The sequence below is a fragment of the Fukomys damarensis genome, unplaced genomic scaffold (assembly GCF_012274545.1).
Source record: "Fukomys damarensis isolate Sample0158 unplaced genomic scaffold, DMR_v1.0_HiC HiC_scaffold_11, whole genome shotgun sequence".
Taxonomy (NCBI): Eukaryota; Metazoa; Chordata; class Mammalia; order Rodentia; family Bathyergidae; genus Fukomys; species Fukomys damarensis.
The window spans coordinates 23,456,366-23,478,063 of NW_022900923.1; the positions used below are offsets into that span (position 1 = coordinate 23,456,366).

The window sequence follows — 21,698 nt, forward strand, 5'->3', positions numbered from 1 at the left end:
CTCAGTGGCACTGCACCTGCCTTGCAAGCACAAGGTCCTGAATTTAATCCCTGGTACCATTAAAAAAAAAAGCTGTAAAATTTGATCAATGATAGGTGATTAAAAAAAATGGGAATCTTTAAATTTTAAAAAATTTTATAGTAAAAGACACATTGTCATTACTCCCCCTCAACATACTCAAAATATCCCTCCACTTCAAACACACTTATCCCATCATTCTTGGTAATTTACTATGAGAACTATTTTTAAAAATTTAAACACTCATCATATTTTTTCAATCACTCCTTCTATCAACTTTTAGCATTTTTCTTTCTCCCTGGGGTATTTTGTAATATAAAAAGTATATAGCAGTCACTTTTGAAAATACCTAAAATTTAAGGCTGGGGCTATCACTCAGTGGTAGAGGATTTGCCTACCATATGTAAGGCCCTGGGTTCAATTCCCAGCACTGCAAAACAAACACAAACAAACAAACAAAAAAACCTAAAGTACTAAATCTTCATTTTATTGTGTGTGGTTCAAAATTATATTATTTCTTAATAATTTTAGACTTGTCATTTCATTAATTCATGTTTATTGATTATAGATGCTCAGTAATCAGAATCTTTGAAACAGTTGGTATCATGATCTAAATATTAAAAACAAAGGACTATATAGGGGGCCAGGATTTAGCTCAATGGTTCCAGTGCCTGCCTTGCAAGCACAAGGACCCAAGTTCAATCCCTGGTACCCCCACCAAAAAAAAACAAAGGACTTTTTTTTTAAGCTCTGCTATATTTATTATCTGTTTTCTCTTTAGTGTATACAGACCAAGGCATCAAATGGCAAGGCAGCAAGCAGGGAAGGAAAGCAATTTGAAGTGCAGACGTCAGGCCAGGTTTCCCTCGGCCACACTCTGTCACAGGTTCCTGAGCTCTCCTGTGAAGTCTGGCCACCTTTTTCTTCTTACTCCAGCTATTTCCACATGCTGATCCTTCCCTCATTTCTGAGGAACTATTTGTTTTTTTTTCTTTCTCTGTTTTTGGTCTGCAGGAACAGTGTTTTGGCCCTTGTGGCCATGAGGATCAATTGTCCACGGGGGAAGTCAGCTGGTTATTTTCTGACAGCATGCCACAGACTGGTCACACCTTATTTTGGTTACCACTGCCTAGGGTCTTTGTCTTCACATGTGCAGGACAAATTTCCCTGCAGGATGATCAGATAGATGCAAAAGTGGAGTCCCAGTGTATTAATTTCCTGACCCAAGTGGGCTGGGAATCTTTTTTTTTTTTTTTGTACCAGGGATAGAACTCAGGAGGCAGGCCTGATGCCACTGAGCTAAATCCCCAGCTGTGGGAATCTATTTCATTGTATCTTGCAGCAGGAAAATCTACATTCAAACAATCAAATCCCAGTGCTTGGTGCCCCAGAATTGCAGCCGGAAGACACATTTTTATTTTTTATTTTTTGCTATTCTTTTCTGGGATTTGTTATTTTTTTCACATACAATTTGTTAGTTCACAGAATGTTCTTCAGGAAATAGAGGGCATTTGCCCAAAGCCACAAATAGTGGGCAGCAGAGCTGAAGGGAGAACAAATTGCCTGTCTCCAGCCCAGGTGTTTTCTACTCGACTGCAATGCCGTTCTCAGAGGATGATCCTCCAACACTCTTTTTGAAATGCCTTCATCACCCCTCTTTCTTTGAACATTTGCTGTCTTTTAGCCTTTATCTTTCTTTAGTTTCTCTGTATCTCCCTTTTATCCTGGGCTCCCTCTTTCTGACATCCTTCTAGCTTCTGGTTGTCTCAAACCCTACAAACTATGTAATAGATCTCAAAATCTAGTGACCTAAAAATAGCAACAATCATGTCACTATCTTTCTTAGTCAGGAACTTGGGTAAGGCTTGGGTAGGCAATGCTGGCTGTGGTCGCTCATGGAGTTACAAACAAGTGGTGACTAGAAGTAAAATGGCACAGGACTGGCGCAGCTGAAAGTGGTGGCCAGGCACCTCTCTCCATTCTGTCTCAGGGACTCTCCCTGTGGTGGTCTTTCTTGGGGTAAGTTGGGGCTTCCTCACAACATAGCAGTTTCAGGGCAGTCAGACTGTTTACATGGCCGCCAGTATTCTTCAGGGTGAATTTCCTATCATGGCAGAAATGCATAGAATTTTTATGGCCTAGCCTTGGAAGTCACATAGTGTCACTTTAGCATACTTTTAATTTGTCAAAGAAGTCACAGAATGTTGCTCAGTTTGAAAGAAAGAGGGCTCTGGTGTGAATCATCTGCAATAATACATAAGATTCTAATAAGATTACTGACATTTCGAAAAGGGAAGAAAGGAGCTAAAGGTGTAGGGAAGGTGGGATGAGTAGGGGAAGGGTAACAAGGGAAAAGAAAAAAATGTGAGATAATGAAAAGATGGAAATAAAGTATTTGTAGATGGAGAGGGGAGGGGGGGTGAAGGGAGGGCAGGGGTAAAGGGAAAAAATGAGAACCAAGACTTGTCATGTGGAGGTACAAGATCCCAACAATGAGTGTAACTGTACTGTATCCCTAAAATGTACCAATAAACTCAATTAAAAAAAAAAAGAAAGAAAGGGGGTGTAGTCTCAACACTCAGTGGGAAGACTGTCAGAGTTAAAATGTAGGAAGAGCATGTAGATAAGCAACCCTATTTGTTCAATAGAGTCCTCTAGAGCCTCTGATGCCTCCATCTTTGATTCTCAGTAAGAAAGTCAAGCTCTACCAGAGGGGAGATGACGCCTTTCAGGGGGTTAAATATGAACTCACACCCCAGGACCTTAGGGTTCCCTGGACATAAGATTGCTAGAAACATGCAGACTGGGGCGGGGGCAGTACTGAGGAAGAATCCCAAGCTATGGCTCCAGGGGAACACCTGAGACTCACTTTGGCTTCCTTTTTCAATGAGTTCCCTTTCTGCTTCACTACAGCTGACATGGCTGAATAAAAAGAAAGCTGAATAAAGATGAAAGCTATTTTGTATGAATGACTTACCATGCAGAAAGGTACAAACCACCCATAGGTTCTATTAAATGTGATTTTGTTGATTAGAATACTGAACCCACCTATTTATTCTGTGTCTGGTTTATGAAGTAACCGAGGACATGATCAGGGACCCAACTAACCCCTAAAGAACATTTGTGAGCCAGGCGTGGTAGCGCATGCCTATAATCCCAGCACTCAGGAGGCTGAGGCAGGAGGATTGCTATGAGTTTGAGACAAGCCTGGGCTACATATTGAGTTCTGGGTCAGTATCAACTACACAGTGAGACCCTGTCTCAAAAAAAAAAAAAAAAAAGAACATTTGTGATTAAACACGGGTTTGGCAAGCAGAACACAGAGTGGTCTTTGACCTGATTGCCCTCTCAGTGGGGGAATCATGCAAGGCACAACCTTACATGGCAGCTCTAGTTAAACCATTGGAAAACAGATGGGAATTGATTGTATACTAAAATAAATAGAGGAGTAATGTGGTAAAACAGGTCCATTCACCTAAAATGATAAAACTAGAATCCTGTATAGAGTATCCAAATAGTTAAAATTTTCCAAAAGGTTTTACATAATCCTATCATGGTATTTATTTATAGCAATCTATTTTTAATTTTTATGTAATATTACACAGTCTGTATGATACCTTGTGTGTAGTAGAAACTCAGTAAATACTTCTTGAATGAGCCAGTACAGTATTTTAATTAGCTAGTCTTGGCTTGCTGTTGTAAAAGAACAGTGTCATCTTACCGCTGAAGTCATAAAAGCAAAATATCCCAGAAGGATCATGTATCAGACTAGGGCCCCGGGTGCACGGACTCACCTTGATTCTTCAAAGGTTTCAGCAGTATGAACATGCTTTATTTAACAAACTTTATCTTGTCATTGCCTTACCTGTGAGATTTCTAGCAACCCTTGCAGCCCACCCATGCACATATTAAAGACAAGACAGAATCCAGAGGTTCTTGCATGAGGTGCCATTTTTCCTTTCTTTCTTTTTTCTGGTTCTGGGGATCAAACCCAAGGCCTTGTGTGTGTTAGCAAACATAAGAGCTCCATCCCCAGTTCGGTGCCTAGCTGGTAAGTAGAGGAGCTGATAAATGAGTTCTACGCTATCTTGGGGGCGGGCCAAATATCTCGTAACTTCTCTATCGGTTATTCTTAAGGCTAATAGAGTACTTCCCTCATCTAGGTATTTGGTTAATGAAGGTTCTTAAAATACAAATTCCTTCAATTTTCATCTAAGCCCTTAAAGTAGAAGTGCTTGTTCTTGGGAGAATCGTCCTGGGTGCTTTTTCCTCTCCCTCACCCCACCCTTGCTCAATGTCAGCTGACCCAAGCAGAGGCTTCTGCATTTGTCCCTTGGAAGGCGTTCATGTGAGAAGGTTTGGTGCTGAGCTGCTGAGTGGCAGCTGGAAGGCTGGGTTGGCCTTGAGCCCTGGCAAGGCAAGGCTGGCCTGGATCTGAGGTAACCACTGTCGAAGCAGCCAGACCTCCGGAGAGCACAACAGGGGCCAGAGAGAGAGAACAACCTAGGAGAAGTGCAGCTTCTGAGAAAACAACTCTGCCTATGGAAAGTACAGTCAAGGAACAGGAGGCCACAGGACGAACTGGGAAGCCACCAAGGTGGGAAAGGAAGTGAAACCTAGGGAAGAAGGAGGCACGCAGCCCCAAGCAAACAGGCTGCCTGTCTTCCCTTGGGAGGCGTCAGAGCCCATCCTAGGTTTATGGAACTCAGTAAAAGCTCTGTTTTTCTCCTGAGCGATACAACAGTCGCATAAATAGAGAATTCCAAGAGCATTCTGAGAAGAAACATGCTCTAACAGGTAACCATTCCAGGGAAATTTGAGGGGCTGGAATAATAAAAACTAAAGCATTTAGAACGCATCAGCTGCTGAAATCCAACTCTGTCACGTACTTTAAGAAACCTAAAAGTTTACCCTCCACATTTCTCACAAAGCAGCCACAAATACATACTCTGTGCACTATGCACAACAGGAAGTTGCCAGGCGAGACATTCGCTCCAGAGGCTGAGTACATGAGCTGCCTTCTATCTTACTTTTAAAAAATGGAATTGTCATGGATCCTGAGGCTCCCCAAAGAGGAAAGGAAAGCTGCTGTAATCCAATTTTGGCCTTTGCAACTGAAATGGAGATCAAATTTCAAAGATCTGTAAACTAGCACTGCTTCATAGACTTGACCTCAGTCTTCAGGAGGACTTATTTATAGGCCCGATGGTGACATTTTCCAAAAAAAAAAAAAATTCCTGCCACACAGAACTATTAATTTCTGTGTGACATTGCATACTATATTTTCATTAAAACCACCAAGTTTGTATACCCCAGTTTCTTATTAATTATGTAAAAAAAAAAGTTTTTTGGTACTGGGAATTGAACTTGGGTTGTTGTGCTTGCAAAGCAGGTGGGGGAACCACTGAGCTAAATCCCTAGCCCTATGTCAAAAATTATTGATACTCAAATTAAATTCTTATAGCCTTCATTAGTTAATCATAGAATGTATGTTCCAAGAAGTCTGCAACTCTAGTGTTGGGCACATGAAAAGTACTTAATACATACACATATCAACTAAATGAATTGCTGTTAACACCTGCTAGGAGCCAGGCTATGGGTGCAGTAGAGCCCAGTGATGTTTTGAAAACTATCAAGTGCAAAAATGACCCAGGCATAGCTTATAACCAAATCAAGCTCACATCATAGCATATAATTTTAGAGAAAACAATCTAGAATGTATTTCTAGAAATAGTCCCTGGGTTTTGTGGTAGTTGAAGATAAGCACAACTCTGGCAGTGAACTTTTGCAGTAATGCTGGAAAAAAATCACAGGTTGATAAAATTTTAGAGTGAAAGGAAAAGGCCCACACATCCACGTGCCATGAACTAAAGGGAGCCAAACCAAAGCCTCCTTCCCTGCAGCAACCAGGCTGGACTTTCAGGACCAACAGGTAGCTATGATGGTGACAGCGAGGAGCACAGAGCTGTGCTGAGAGAAAAGTGAGTTCTAATCCTCTGGTTTCCTTTTGCTTTCTCCAACTCCCTCATCTGTGAAAGTATCTGCCTGGCTAACCTCCTGTTACTTTCTGGATCTGCCACCTAACTGACTCCTAGCAAATACGTGTTATTCTTTGTCTATTTCTGCACAGCTTATTTCGATTCTGTGAATCTCTTACGGGAGCCGTTTAAATTCCATGTCCTTCACTTAGTATCAGGGAGATATTAAATTACTCAACTACTCTAAACTTGACTTATAAAAACAAGGCTGGAAGATAACCCGTTCTCCCATTTCTTTGGGGGAACTCAAAGAGTGTGCGTTTGTGTGTGAAGGTACGTTAGCACACTACGCAGGGTAAGGCACTTCGCCCTTTGTGTATATTCCAGAGACTACTCGCTGTCTGTTGGATGTTATTATAGCTACTAGTTATGGACTGCTTCTATGAACAAGGCCATTTACATGTAGTATATTATTACCATTCCTCTTGGTAACTTTGTCAGTGAATATTATTCTCCCTGTTTTGCTTAGGTTCGGTTATATTTCTTGACAAGTTCACACAGTGCCATGGTTTGGGTGTTATCTCCTAAAAAGTTCACGTGTTGGAAGTTTGGTTCCCCGGATGACAATGTTGGGAGGTGGTGTGGACGTTTTAGCAGCTGGGGTTTATTGGAAGGTTCTTAGGTCTACTGGAAATGTGTCCTCAGGAAGGATCGAAGGTCCTGGTTATTTCTTGGGAGAGGGTGTTATTATAAAAATTAATTAATAAAGCCTCTTGTAAAATTTGTGAAAGTTTTCGTCTTTTTGCTCAGGATTTGACAATGGGCCCTAAGTGCTAAACAAAGCTAGGAAGGTCAAAACAAGTTATTGCCCAGTTTACAGACTTCATTTCTTGACATAAGCATTTTCAGTATCACTAGTTATTAGGAAATATAAATTAAGAGCACAATGAGATATCACTACACATTTATAAGAACAGTTGAGTTTTATTATTATTTTTTTTTAAGTGACAATACCAGGGCTGGGGATTTAGCTCAGTGGTTCTGCCGCCTGCCTTATAAGCACAAGGACCCGAGTTTGATCCCCAGCACCAAAAAAAATTAAATAAATAAATAAATAAATAAATAAATAAAGTGACAATACCAAATGTTGTTAAAGACAAGGAGGAATTCTATCTCTCATACATTGTTAGTGGGAATATAAATAGTACAGTCACTCTGGGAATCAGTTTGGCCATTTCTTTTTTCCTTTCGCCCTTTTTTTTCCTTTTTTGTCCTGAGATGAGGTCCTGCTTTGTAGTCCAGGCTGGCCTTGAACTGATGACTCTCCTGCCTCGGCCTCCCAACTGCTGGGTTTACAGGTATGTGCCACCACACCTAGCAACAGTTTGGCCATTTCTTTTAAAACTCAATACACATCTGCTGCTTACCTTGCAAGCACGAGGTCCTGAGTTCAATCCCCCAGTACCAAAACAAAAAACCTCAATACACACTTACCCAGAAATTTCACACCTGTGGATTTACCCTAGAGAAATGAAAACGTACATCCATGTAAGAATCAGTACATGAATAGTCTGAGCAACTTTATTTGTAAAAACCCCAAATTAAAAATAATGAAAATGTTCCTTGATGCATAAATGCTTAAACAATGGTACATCCATACGATGGACTATTGCTCAACAATAAAAAGGAATGACCTGTTGACAGTGGGGGCTCTGAGAGGTCCCTTAGCTCCCTCAGCCACCAATAGGCCTCACCCTCCTCTCCTCCACTGTCTTCCCTTCAGCCGCAGCAGGGATAGTGTGCTTTAATTAGGGCTGTCACTGAAGTTCTAGATCCTGTCCTTTACTGACTCCCCCACAATCCTTCTCCAACTTTTATTCCCTCCCTGTGCCGAAGCTTCAGCCACACAGTCTGGTGTAGATGTGTATAGAAAAGAGCGTATGTTTCTCAGCCAGATAGACAAGAGTTTGACTCCCATCTCCTCAATTTGCTGTCTATGTGATCATAAGCAAGTTTTTAAAATAATTATGGCACAATATGCATATAAAAATAAAAATTTACCATCTTAATTAGTTTGAAATGTTTCAGTAAGTTCAGTAATGTTAAGTACATCTATATTGCTCTGTAACCAATCTCCAAAGCTTTTTTGTTTATTAATCTTGTAAAAGATATGGAGATATAGCTCAGTGGCAGAGTGCTTGCCTCGCACACATAGGTCCCTGGGTTCAATCCCCAGTACTGCAAAATGAACAAACACAACAAAAACTCTGCACCCATTGGGCAATAATTCCCCATTTCTCTCCTCCCAGCCCTCGGCAGCCACCATTTATGTTGTCTCTATGAGTTTGACTACTCTAGCTTCCCCCAGAGAACTGGAATCACCTGGTATTTATTTTTTTTATGGCTGGCTTAGCATCGTGTCCTCAAGGTACATCTTTTTTTTTTTTAGCATATTTTAAGCAAGTTTCAAATATACTGTATCTCCAAACATCTGTTTTTTTCACATGTGAGCCCTCTGCCCTTCCAAGAGTTGTTGAGAGAACCAGATGTGATATGAATTCAACATGATTGATTGATTGATTCCCTTTCCCCTTATTCCCTGTAGCTTTCCCATGCAGGGCTTTCAGAAGCCCTCCCAAGTACCTGGTTTTCTGTCTACCTAAGACCTTTCTTCACCTTCCCAGTAATGGTTCCTAAGAGCAAGCTCTCTGCTTGCTGCCTCCAACTCCTCACTTCCCCATCAGTCTTCAATTCTCTGCAGTGGATACTACTTCCAGGAGGTTACTGGGAAACTCCCAACTGCTCAATCTATTTCCCAGTCTGATTTTACTCATTCCTCGGGCCACAGAGGCTGTGAGTGATGTCACTGAATAATCCATCTTTGTTGAAATGTCTCTCTTTGGCTTCTGATGCCTCTGGGTAACATTCTGAACTGGTCAAAAAGGCATTTCCGAATAAGGGCAGGGCTTTGTATTATTTGTATTACAAATGCTTTTGAGAACTATGTGTCAGTTACTGTCCTCAGTGCTAGGATACCTTAGTGAACAGTATAGACAGATGCTGTCCCCTGAGCATATTCTGGGGACAGAGGCTACTTCATTAAGTAGCCTTGACCTCTGCCTACCACTCCCATATTTCCGTAAATTGTCCTCTTCTGCCACTAGAATTAAAAATAGCTCAAGCTTCTGCCTTGGATACCAAGAGCTTTGGCCCTTAGCTTTCCTCTTGCCCCTTGGCCCCTCACCACAGAAGAGTTATTTTTCTCTCTATTAAAAAAAAATCTCAGGGCCAGAGATGTAGCTCAGCGTTTCCGCCACTTGCCTTGCAAATGCAAGGACCTGAGTTTAATCCCCGGTACAAAAAAAAAAAAAAAAATCTCTTCATCTATACACACAGCCCCATTGTAAGACTGATTACTGATACATTTCTGAAGTATTCTCACTTGTCTGTCACTGGTATGAGATAAACTTCATGCAGATACCAGTGGATGGGGTCGTACTTCTCCTGGTGTTCCCAGGGACTGGTGTAGTTCCTGGAACACGGCAGACAGTCACTGAGTCTCCGCTGGATGAAGTCAAATAATTTGTAAGTTAATTAACTAAAATATCATTATGGCTCTTTTATTTTCTTGATTTAGTACTTGAACTACAGAGATTATAATAAACATCAGAAACACGTAGGAAACAGTTCAGTTCTTTCCTTTAGATATGCCTCTACTGCCACTAATTTTGCAAATAAAGTTGGGCTACTCAAAATAGTTTTCACTTCCGCTTTTCTAGTGGAGGGACCTTAGATAAACCTCCTCATTCCACAGATTAGCAACCTGAGGACCATGCAGCACCTGGCTAGTAGCAGAACCCTATGTGAGAATCTGATTCTTTACTCGGTGTTCTTTCGATTATTTCCTACCATCTCTCAGAAGTTCAAAACAACAAATATTTATGATGTGCCTATTAGATATAAGATGGTAAGTTATTCCACTGGGGAGACAGGGGTCAAAAACGGATTCCCACCTTGAGCCATTCTAATGACCTAGTGAGGAAGAAGAACAGGCAAGCAGAAGATTTTGGAAAATATATGTAAAAGATACGATGCATGAAAAATCCATGAGGTGAGTATGGGATGTGACTCAGTGGTACAGTGCTAGCCTAGCATCATGTACAAGGCCCTAGGTTTGAAGCCCTGCAACTCTCTCTCTCTCTCTCTCTCTCTCTCTCTCTCTCTCTCTCTCTCTCTGTGTGTGTGTGTGTGTGTGGCAAAGAGCTCCAACTTGAAGAACTGGCGCATAACTTTAGGGTAAAGATGGTATCTTAACAGTGAGTATCCCCTTTCGCATTTCCAGTGCAGTTGGTGGGAATGGAACACTGGCTGCTCACTTCTATTTGTATGTTTACAGGAGAGGCAAGGAACCATGACAAATGCCCAGACCAACTGCAGCATTTTTGAGCAGAGAAGAACCATGCTTGGTATTTCAGACATATATTTACAGCTTTATCCTCTCTTAATCTAAAATGTTCCTGAACAAGTTTTTGAGCTAAGAATCTAGTCTGCAATTCTAGTCAATACAACTTGATTTTGTAAAACAACCTCCAGAAATGCTCAGGATATTAAGTGATACAGGTCTGCAGAGAATAGCCGTTAGAATTAATGTGCTAATGAGGTACTAACACAGCTTTGCTCAGGATTAGCACATTTAGGAGCCAACCAATTAACTGCCCTTCCTAATACCTCCCAGGCATTTTCTGTGTTCAGAAGTTGGTAAAGCTGTGGTCTATGTAAATCTCAGCTCTCCTGTACATTTTGTTGTTTGTTTGTTTATTGCAGAGCTTGAAGAGTGAGGAAGAGTTGAATAAAAGCATGGCCGTAAAGCTAGTTGAGTAACAAATCCCAGACTGAGCTGTCTTGTCATTAGACTAAATATTGGTTATACACCTGCACAATCATGCATACATTTACTTAATATCATCCCAGTCCTTCACAGATTCATGCTGCACTGGGGCTAGAGCAGAAGCCATGCTCTCTGGGCTGCAAGTATCCTATTTTTCCTACTATTCTGGTGCTCGCTTTCCTCTCTAATTAATACCTCTGTCATGCAGAGTCCTTTTCAAAGTAAAAAGAATATAAGCCTTTCTGGATCTAAACATTTAACAGTCGAGTCAGCCACAGATGCCCGAAAGGAGGAGCTTTGGGAATATCACACCACATCTATACTTCCATCCCTCTCTCCTTATGTTGAGTCCTTCCAAGGTCTCCAAAATATCCCTTTTATTCATGAGGTTTTCTCTTCTTTAAGATGTTTCACAGACATCACTTCTCAGCCTTTTGGCTAAGATCAAGTGAAGATGTTTCACAGAACAAGGCTGGAAAAGGTAACATCACAATATGCTATATATTTGCACCATTATGTAGTGCTTCTCCATTCTCTCACCCAGAAACCGCTTCCTCAAAAGAGAATACCTATTTTTCCTTCTATAAGTCATTAATTCAACAAACTTGTGCCAGGTATAACAGTGTGTGTACCAGCTACAGCATTAAGGGCTGAAGAAGATATATGAGGTGCAAGTCCTGTTGGAACATCAAAGTTTACTACATCATTGCTCCATTTTGCCTGTTGGAAGAAAGTTGGCCAATTTTATATTATCTTTTCTAGACTATTGAGAGAAAAAGAGATGATTTATGAAGATTCTAGATGCCTTCTTCTACTATTCCTCTATCTGTTTGTCTATCCAGCCAGCCAGCCATTCATCCACTCACTTCAACACTTGAAGAGCCCTCCCAACATCTGAAAACCTCTTTTGGCCTAAGTGCTATCCTAGGCACTGAGGTTTCATACAGAACAAGACCTGCCCTCTGCCATCAGGACAGTCCCACCACAGAGGAGTGAGGCCATCAGATCAGACTATGAACCAAAATGTTGCTGCAGGCTGAAGCATTTGCACAATACAAAAGAATCGAGCCCACATTTTCCAGCAGCTGAGGCCGATCCTAAGTTAATTTATGGAACAGGTTTCTGTTTTTTGATAGCGGCTTTAATTTCCCTTGGGTATATTTTCAAGGAAACTTAGAAACAGCGAAATCCAGACTCCAATTTGACATGTATAATCCTTAATCCTTTGGAGGCATATTCTTGGTCTTTATGTCTCTCCACCTTCTTCCTTTACCTGCAGGCTCCTGACCTCCTCAAAGACAAGCTGTGGTCTGCTCCCTTTGTTCAGCTCACCAAGTGCTTTCCCTTCCAATCCACATTCCCACTCATGACAGGAGACATTTCAGGACCCCAGAGAGCCTGAGCTGGCAGAACACATTGACATGTGGGAGTGTGAGAGGCAGTCTTTCAGAGAAAATGAAGAGGAAGAAGTAAAAATGGCAGGCATGGGAGCAGGGAAAAAATGAGGGAAACAGGACGAGGCAGAGAATGCAGAAGAAGAAGGAAAAGCAACTGCAGCCATAATCAGATCTCCAGGAGACCTGAGGCGAAGCAATTTCTGTTCCTGGGAGTCAGGTTTATGAAAGGGCTGGCTGTGACAGTCCTTCCAAACACAGGAGTGAGGTGGAGCAGACTTGCAGGAATACCAGATGACCTAGCTTGCTCGAGGAGCCAAGTCCAAAGGGTGACTTCCAAGCGATGAACTGGGAGTGCGGTGGGGGTAGAGAACCCTCCCAGCACCTATCGTGTGTTGCCTTTGAAAATTATTATTTTGGAGCACAAGCTGTTTCCTGTCTTTAAAACCTATTATCTATTTCCCTTCCAGGTGGAGCCTGGGCTGCCTGCTAATTTAATCCCCTGGGCTTCCCCTCTGCCTTCAAGAGCTCACAGACATTCAGCCTTCATAAAGAGGGCACCTTTTTGTCTTCCTCCCCTGAAGGCCCCCTTCTACCCTGGCAGCAGAGGAGATGCTATTTTGGGAAACAGCTGCTGAGTAGGGAGAGTTGTTAATTGTTTGTCAAACCCTTCCAGTGTGGTTAGATCTTATGGAAAAAAAAAGATAAAATAAAATAGCAAAGCCATAGCCTTTCCTTCACTCTATTTTACTCTCCCATCTGTGAGAGGGGACGGGGGAAAAGGCTTCCTTTCCTCCTCAGGCACAGGCACACACACTTGTTTTTTAAAATAATAAACCTAATTCCACCCAATCTAAAACACATGAGCAAACATAATATTGGCTCAGTAGCAAATCAAAATAGTTTTAAAAATCACTTATAAGCCTCAAAACAAAATAACACAAGCAAGCAAAATTGCCAGTCATAACTGAAAAGAGACACCAGGGGCTCTGCCACCCATTCTGACCATAGCATTTACTCAAACCACTGACTAAGCAGAGCCCAGGGCCCACCAACGCTCCACTGATACGCATACACTCATGGTGACACACACTCGTGGGCAAACTCACAGTCAAACAGAAAATGACCCAGACTGAGAAAAAGCCACGTGGGACTCTGACCTCAGCAGCCCCTAGTGACTCTGAAAATTTCTAAGCTTTTGGGTCAGCCTGTGAAGTGGGTGGATGACTGGGAAACAGAACTGAAATCTGTTTCTTAAAAGGGCAACGCCATTGATCATAGCTAGTTAATTCTTTCTTCCTTAACCAGTTCTTCTATGGATGCATAACTCTTACTTGTTTTTAAAGGACACTGTTTTTGTAACAATAATCATTCATATTTTCAGGGAACACTGAAAGAGCAATCTCTTAATTTTTTTTTTTTTTTTTTTTTTTTTTTTTTTTTTTTTTTTGGTACTAGGAATCAAACTCAGGACCTTGTGCTTGTGAGGCAAGCGCAGCGCCACTGAGCTAAATCCCTGGCCCAAGAATGATCTCTTCTGAGTAGAGGTGGGCTCAGAACTCTCTAAGGGATCATATGAGTGCTCTACTTTACAGTCATTTGTCCTCAAAAGAGCTCAGATTGCCTTATAAATATAAATCTACTAATCCACACACTCACTCCTGACTGCAGATTCAAAACTTCCTTTTATGCTGGGAGAAGTGTCTGTCTGCATAAATACTCACAATTTTCTTATACAAAATGAGCAAAGATGGGTTAGTGAGGAGGATTTTTGGAACTGAATGAGTATTCGTCTTAGAATTGAGATCAGCTGGGTGGATTTCAAATGGACTTGACTGATGAATTGGAACATGTACTATTAGCTACAGCAGTTGGAATGGGGAAGCTAGATTTTCTTAGCAGAGGGATGTACTGGTTGCCCTTACACATGACGCTGACACCCAGTAGGGTGTTCAGCACATCACCAACCCAACAGTCCATGTTTAATAGAACAGAGTAGCAAGCCACCACTTTTTCAGTAATAAATCACACACTCATAAATGGCATGGCAGAAAAAGCAAACTATCTGTGTAAAATCAACTTGTTTTTACATGAAAAATAGCTTTTATTAGGGCATTGATACAACATAGAGTCATAAATAATTGAGGTAGTATAAGATAAAAATGTATTTATGGTGATGAATTGAACCTATGGCCTTTGCCCTGAGTTATCCCCTGCCCTATTTGCTTTTTTATTTTGATACAGGGTCTCACTGAATTGCTAAATTGCCTAGGTTGGGCTCAAACTTACAATCCTCCTGCCTCAGCCTCCTGGAGTGCTGGGATTACAGCACCACACTGCAATGCCTGGCTCCATGGTGTACTCTTTTATATCCTGTACTTGGTTGTGTTTGCATATTTTAGTTTCAAATTTGGAGAATACATTACTTAGTTTGTTTAAAATAGTTATTTATTCCAATACACTCATAGCAATACACAGGTTGCTGAGTGTAGAGGAGGCAGGATGCAAAACAGGGCATCATAGCATCTCCCAACCCTTTATAATGTTACAGAGAAATAAGAAATATATCCACAAAAAGTTAAATGAATAATATATGAGTAAATGACATAGAAAACAGAAATATAAGGTGGTATTACAAATAACTGCTAGGTTATAAGAGAGTATATGTGTACAAGTGAGCAAACTATAAACACCAGCAGGCATGAAGTCTTCCTAAAAGTGATGTGCAGAAATGGGATAGGAAATGAGAGGGTATTTGGTTGAGGAAATAGGAGATGAGATATATACTGTGTGTGTGTGTGTGTGTGTGTGTGTGTGTGTGTGTGTACATGCACTATGTGCTAGGAAACAAATATCCATGGCCTTGAATATACTGAGAATCTACCACTATATCCCCATCCTAAGGGATATGCTTTTGACTACATCCATCCATTGGGAAAGAGGTGGAACATTTATGTTCCTCAGGGTGGCAAGAAAGTTTTAAAGGCTTACCTAGATTAGAATTTTGGATCTGAAATGATCTTAAAACAATGATCTAGGCCACGGGTTTCCAAGCTTGGTTGCACAATGTAACCACCTATGGAGCTTAAACAATTCTAATGCTTGGGTCTCACTCAGAGACTGGAAATGATCTGGGATGGCATGGGTGCCTGGATGTTTAAAGGCTCCCTAGATGATTCTAATGTGCAGCCGTTTAAGGACTATTGATTAAATCCAACTTCTCACTTTTACAAGTGAAGAGAAGTCTCAGCATTTGTCCATACACAGCTAGTGAGAACTGCCAGGACACCCAGCTGAGCTCCAGCTCTGTTCACTGTTCTCAGCAGTTTGTCTTTGACAATGTATTGTGTAGTACTCTGGAGACCATGCCAGAGAATTGGATTTTTGCCATAAAGGTCATGGGAAGCCACTGAAGGTGTGTGTGTGTGTGTGTGTGTGTGTGTGTGCACACTCATGCAAGAAAATGGCACATTACAAACAATTGGTCCTGCAACTTCCAGGTGGACATCAGAATTGAGAAGAATAAACGCACACTAACAGCCTAGGAGAATAATGTTATCTGAATTTCTTTCTTCCCCTCTCTGAAATGTTTCCATACTTGTATTCTGAATTAAAATACAATATTGTGATAATTTCTTTGTCATTATATCCAGCTAAGAAGAATTTTTGCTTCCCTAGCTTTTGTGGCTTCTCAGAACTAGAAAGAACTTTCTTCTGGCCAGTTAGCTGTTTTTAATATTTTTATTTGATTTTTCTTCTTACCTCTACAACTGTTTTGTGTTCACTTCCTTTTATTTTTTCTGTCTTTTCCCTTTTCTCCAGTCAAGGACGTTTGTTAATTGCCCACAATATGCTCATGTATATTTATATTTATATGTCCACTTCCTCCTTATCCTTGTCCAATAGAAGCATAACTTAAGCCACAAATATACAAAGGAACTAGACAAATTAATCTTAATAATACATTTTATTTAATCAAATACATCCAAAATTGTATTGTTTCATTATGTAATAGTTATAAAATTGAGATATTTTACATTCTCTTTTTGATACTAAGTCTTTGAAATATGCTGTGTGAATTTTACACTTAAAGCACACATCAGTTGGGAATGCTAGATTTTTAGACTTCAAAAGTTTGACACAATAAAGTTGGGTCTTAGGAAAAATATTTATCTTGCTTCAATTTTCAAATTAAAATTTAAAAAGTTAAATTTCGTTCCTTAGTCACACTGGCCACAGTTCATGTACTGGTGGTCACTATCAAATAGTATGGGTCTAGGGTTTCATGTGGTAGTATTTTCTCTTTCTATAGCTCAAGAGGATACTATGCTTGTTTTAATGAGTTTGACTCTTTAGCTTATTGAAAAATTTGTTTTCCTTGGGAGTCTTAAAGGAAGGAGGATATGAAAAGATGATGATAAACAAGTAAGGTTCTCTGAACAGAGACATAAAATTTAAAGGAAGAAAGCTGATGGGACTGCAAGTTAGGTAAATGAGGAAGAGGGGGAACAGTTTTGGTATCCATCCCTAGCTGAACAATATTTGAATATAAATTCTGCAAAACTCAAGCAGCCAAATGGGAAAAAAGATATAAAGTATCCAAAATAGTAGGAGAGAAAGGGATGAACTTAAAAGTAGATTTTTCTCTTCTCAGAAAAAATTATCGCTTATCATAAATATTTATAGAAATAAATAGTATTTTATAGAGTATTTTATATAGTCTTCTAAAGAATTCAGGCTGTGGTACAAATGATTATCAATTGTACCAGAAACTTTGGCCAAAAATTTTCCAATACCTTCATATCGAAAGGTAGGTACAGCATAGGCAACCCCGTTCTTTCACCATCCTCTCCTTTCTAATTGTTACTTCTCACATAGCTATTGCGGGCATCATTCATGATGGGTTTGGGTTCTCATTGCTCTCATAAAGACTAGACTTAATTTAAGGCGATATAAATTCTTTAACCATCTTATAATAATACCTAACCTTCAATTAATCATGCAAACAAGGGTGGCCTTGAGGGCGGTAAAGTCAATGGCAGTGGGCAGACAGCCCTGTGCCAACGGCCTCCTTAGGCCCGAACCAGGCACTGCCTGAGTGGCCTCAGATGGCTGTGGAACAGGCAGGGCAGTACAGGGAATGCTAACCAGTGGAGATGGGGCAGCAGCACAGTAAAGGCCTAATGGAAGTACAGTGGCCATTGCTTCCTGAGCAGTTGCTTCCTCTAACATTCTGATGCTGTGGTCCTGATCTACCAAAATTTTCTTTTTTTAAACAGAAAATCTCAAACATTGAACGACAGCAAATTCTGAGTTATTTGCTTGCTAAAACTTAGAAGAATATGTTCTCTATTTCTCTTTTGGTAAGAGAGGTAAATTTTCCTGATCACAAGTGTCCAGGCCCTCCAGAGATGAATTCTAAAGATTCCCTTTTCTTGGGGCTAGGGATTTAGCTCAGTGCTGCCACCTGTCTTGCAAGGGCAAGGTCCCAAGTTCAATCCCCGGTACAAAAAAAAAAAAAAAAAAAAAAAAAAAAAAAAAAAAAAAAAAAAGACTCTCTTTTGTAAACTCAGGATTAGAGGAGATCATGGTGATAATTGTGATAATGTGCTATTTCAAGTCAGCAGACAATTATATAGTACCCATTATGTGGTGTATTGCACTGTTCTAGGTCCTGGTGCAATGATAACGATAACTACAATAACTAAGACTGAATAAGTGCATATATAGTACTGCACATTGTACTGTTACTTATTTATTTATTCTCAGTGCTAGAGATTGAATCCAGGGCCTTCACACTGAGCCATGTCCCCAGCCCTTTTTAAAAATTTTTTAAGTTTTTGAGACAGGGTCTCACTAAGTTGCTATGGTTGGGTTCAGATTTGCAATCTTCCTGCCTCAGCCTCTCAATTTTTAAGGTATTTTTAACATTCCTATCTTCCACAGTAAATGGAGGCATAGAGAGAGTAAATGGTGGCATAATTTGGCCACATCACAAAACTAGGACATAATGTTTCCATTTCACCTAGAGGTGAATAACTTTTCAAGGTCACACAGAAGTCTCCCTCAGAGCCCCACACTCAAGCTTTAAATAAACTTGGAGTTGAATATCACCCTTGCCTCCTACAGCTGTATGACACTGAGAAATTTATTTAACCTTTCAGAGTCTCAGGTTCCTCATCTGTGGTGAGGATAACATCATCCTTAGGACTTTACAAGAATGCCAAAGCATGTAAAGTAACTAACCCAGTGCTCAGTAGACATTAGGGATCTACTCATCCAAGTGCATCACAGTTCGCACTCGCATGGCCACTGTAGTTGTCAAAATATTGAGATGCTTCCATGCCAGTTGAAGGAACGTTCCCTAGCTCCTTGAGCATCCCTGCCATCCAGCTGCTCTTGCAGGAACTCTCCATAACCCCTGGGATTGTAAGGGCCTCCAGTGCTCTGCTCTGAAGGTTTGTGCCTATGTCTCACTGGTTGTAACATATTTTTCCTATATTCTGGCTACAGATACGAGATAAGCTCCTGATTTCAGCGAAGGCACAGTCTGGAAAGGACACTGTGCAGTGATGAAGTATAATGTATACAATGGTGGATGGTGGAACAGCTCAGTTCAGGTGGACCAGAAAGCTTCACAAGAGGATACAGGCTGATGCTAGCAACCTGTGCAGGTGAGTGAGTGAGGGCATCCCTGATCATCACTTAAGTTCTTTTCGTCTCTCAGTGTTTTCATTCTTACTACCTCCACCTCATTCAGTCCTTCATGACCCTTTGCCTAACTGCTCACAACAACTTTATAATTAAGTGAACTTCAGGGCACCAATTGTTCTAGTATCCATTCTGTGGTTCTTTTAGGCAAGCTTTAGTAGGTCCCTGTGGTCCTCTCTCCTCGTTGAGACATTTAGTACTGGGGACTGAATCTAGGGCCTTCACATTGAGCTATGTCCCCAGCCACACCTACAATTGTGCAGCCCCGGCCTAATTTTCCCACATTTTCCCACTGACTTTGGATATACTCCTGACATACATTTACTAAACAAGACTTGTTCTGCTACTTAGAACTTGTGGGTCCTACCTCAGGAGTTTTTGACACACTCCTCAAATGCACTTCTTTGGGAAAACTTTCTCCCAGTTATATTCTTTCTTTCTCCAGCCTCTTCTCTCACCCCAAGATTATGTGAGGAGTAATGTGCTCTAATAACTAATGTATACTGATAGCTTACGGTATGCCAGGTGCTGTTCTAGGAGTTTGGCATGTCTGACTTCACAAAAACTCTGAGAGACAGGCACTATTATTATTTCTGTATTCAGTGAAAAAGGCACACCAGAAGAAAGAAGTGGGGCTAGGACTCCAACTCAGGAAGCATATGTTCTTTACCAGGGTTTTATAGTGACCTAAAGCTCTCAAAAGAAAGAAAACAGAAGAAAAACTTCTCATGTTATTACTCAACATACGATGCTAAGTTTTGTAATTATTCTTGTAATTATTTTATCTCCTTTTCTATGTAGCCTGAAAATTCCTAGAGAGGAAGAACTCTAGGTCTTATAGCCTGTGCCTCAGTTACCAGCAATGGTTTTTTGGGACAGGGTCTCACTATGTAGTTGAGACTGACCTGGAACTCACTATGTAGCCCAGGCTGGTCTCGAACTCACAGTGATCCTCCTGCCTCAGCCTCGAGTGCTGGGATTACAGGTGTGCGCCACCACGCCTGGCCCGGCAATAAGTGTTTGACAAAGGTAACATAAGGGAGCCACCACATTCCCTAGAGAGATCCTGTGAACTAGCCATGACCAAGCCTACCTTTCACTAGTATTTCTTCTAAGTAAATGTATCGCCTGGTGCAGGGTCACCTGCTGTAGGCCAGCTATTCCACAGGGCTCCAAGAAAGCTATGCTTAATTTTATTACTCAGTCTGTGTCTGAGAGTGTCATTTATCTACTGCATAATGAAACAGATGCATGTGTAGGTGATGTCTCCCTTTCAGAGTCAAAGAAACTAAAAACGTCTACAGGTTATTTACACAGAATCATCAGGCAGGTCTGTGGTGGAGCAGAGGAGGGACCAACTAAACCGATTCTCCATCTCCCCATTTCATGATTCTGTCCACCCCTGTGGTGAGTCCACCCTTAGGAAATGTACTGATAGTGATCTTCAGAAGAACTACATTCTTGACTGACCAGAAAAATTATAGAACAACATCCCCCTAGATTTTACCTTCACACAAAAAGAAAATTGTGACATCATTGTGGGAACTCAGAACTTCTCTTATGTGTATATTTAGAACTCTCTGGATTTTCCCAAGAGTAGTCAGTTGTAACACCTTCTATTTAATCAGCATGGTAACTGGGTTTGTTCTAGAATCTAGAGAACAAAGTGAAAAATCAATAACTTTGTACAGGCACATTTCCTTGATAAGAAACCAGAAACAATTTCCAGAACCTTCCTTTCCTTTGTGGTATGAATTGTCACAAATGCTGTATGTGTGACTAGAGGATAAGGGGGCCCACCCAAAGTTAAAATCTGCCAAATACTTTGTAGAAATACTATTTGTTTTTCCAGGGTATCTATCCCCTGTTGCAGTGCCACCATCTACATTTCTGCCAGCTTTGGTCTGGGGTTTCAGGTGCGTGCCTTGGAAAATGGAGGCGGGGCGGGCTTGCCCAAGCAAGGATCAGGACTTTACTGCAGGGCAAAGTCCACCACCATGCTCGAATAAAAAGTTCAAACGGTTCCGTTCGCTTTGGTTCTGACAAGGCAGCAGACAAGCCAGAATCTTGAAATACAAACAACCGTCTCCAAGAGCGCCCTTGACCCCAAATCCCAACCGTACTGGTCGTTGCCCCCTTTAACAGCTGCTCCGCGGGACTAACTTTCGAACAGGTCCGGACGCCCCTCCTTGACCTCTGATTGGTTGCGCGCAGCGCAGGAGGGCGCGACGGTCAGCTCAGAACGGTTGGCGGCGCTTCGTGATTGGCGTTCAAGGCGCCTATATAAAGAGCGGGGTGGCTGCACTGCCCTCAGTTTGGCGACCGGACTCGAGCCTGGGCGCTAGCTAGTCCTGAGTTAGAGAGTGGGCGGGCAACGCGCGTCAGAGTCGTTTTTCTTCGGAGCCTTCTGCAGTCTAGAATACACGCCAGCGGCGGACTTGTCTACGCCCTCCACCCCGTTCCCTTTGGGGCCTCCGAACGTTAGTCGGTGCTCGTCCGCGTCACCCCGGCGCCAGCCCGGCGAAAGGGAGGCACGATGGAGTTCAAGCTGGAGGCTCACCGCATTGTCAGCATCTCGCTCGGCAAGATCTATAACTCGCGAGTCCAGCGCGGCGGCATCAAGCTGCACAAGAACCTCCTGGTCTCACTGGTACTGCGCAGCGCCCGCCAGGTCTACCTGAGTGACCCGTGCCCCGGCCTCTACCTGGC

At 41.5% G+C, this 21,698-nt stretch overlaps 1 protein-coding gene across 1 annotated transcript in view; it reads left to right on the top strand.

The window, feature by feature from the left end:
• Positions 1 to 21,270: 21,270 nt before the first annotated feature.
• The window catches only part of Ier5 (immediate early response 5), a 3,251-nt gene continuing 2,823 nt past the window's right edge, over positions 21,271 to 21,698 (top strand). Inside the window, exon 1 of the mRNA XM_010630303.3 lies at positions 21,271 to 21,696. Within this exon, the coding sequence (XP_010628605.1) occupies positions 21,526 to 21,696 (171 nt within the window). The 5' untranslated portion in view covers positions 21,271 to 21,525. The remainder of the gene's footprint in view (positions 21,697 to 21,698) is intronic.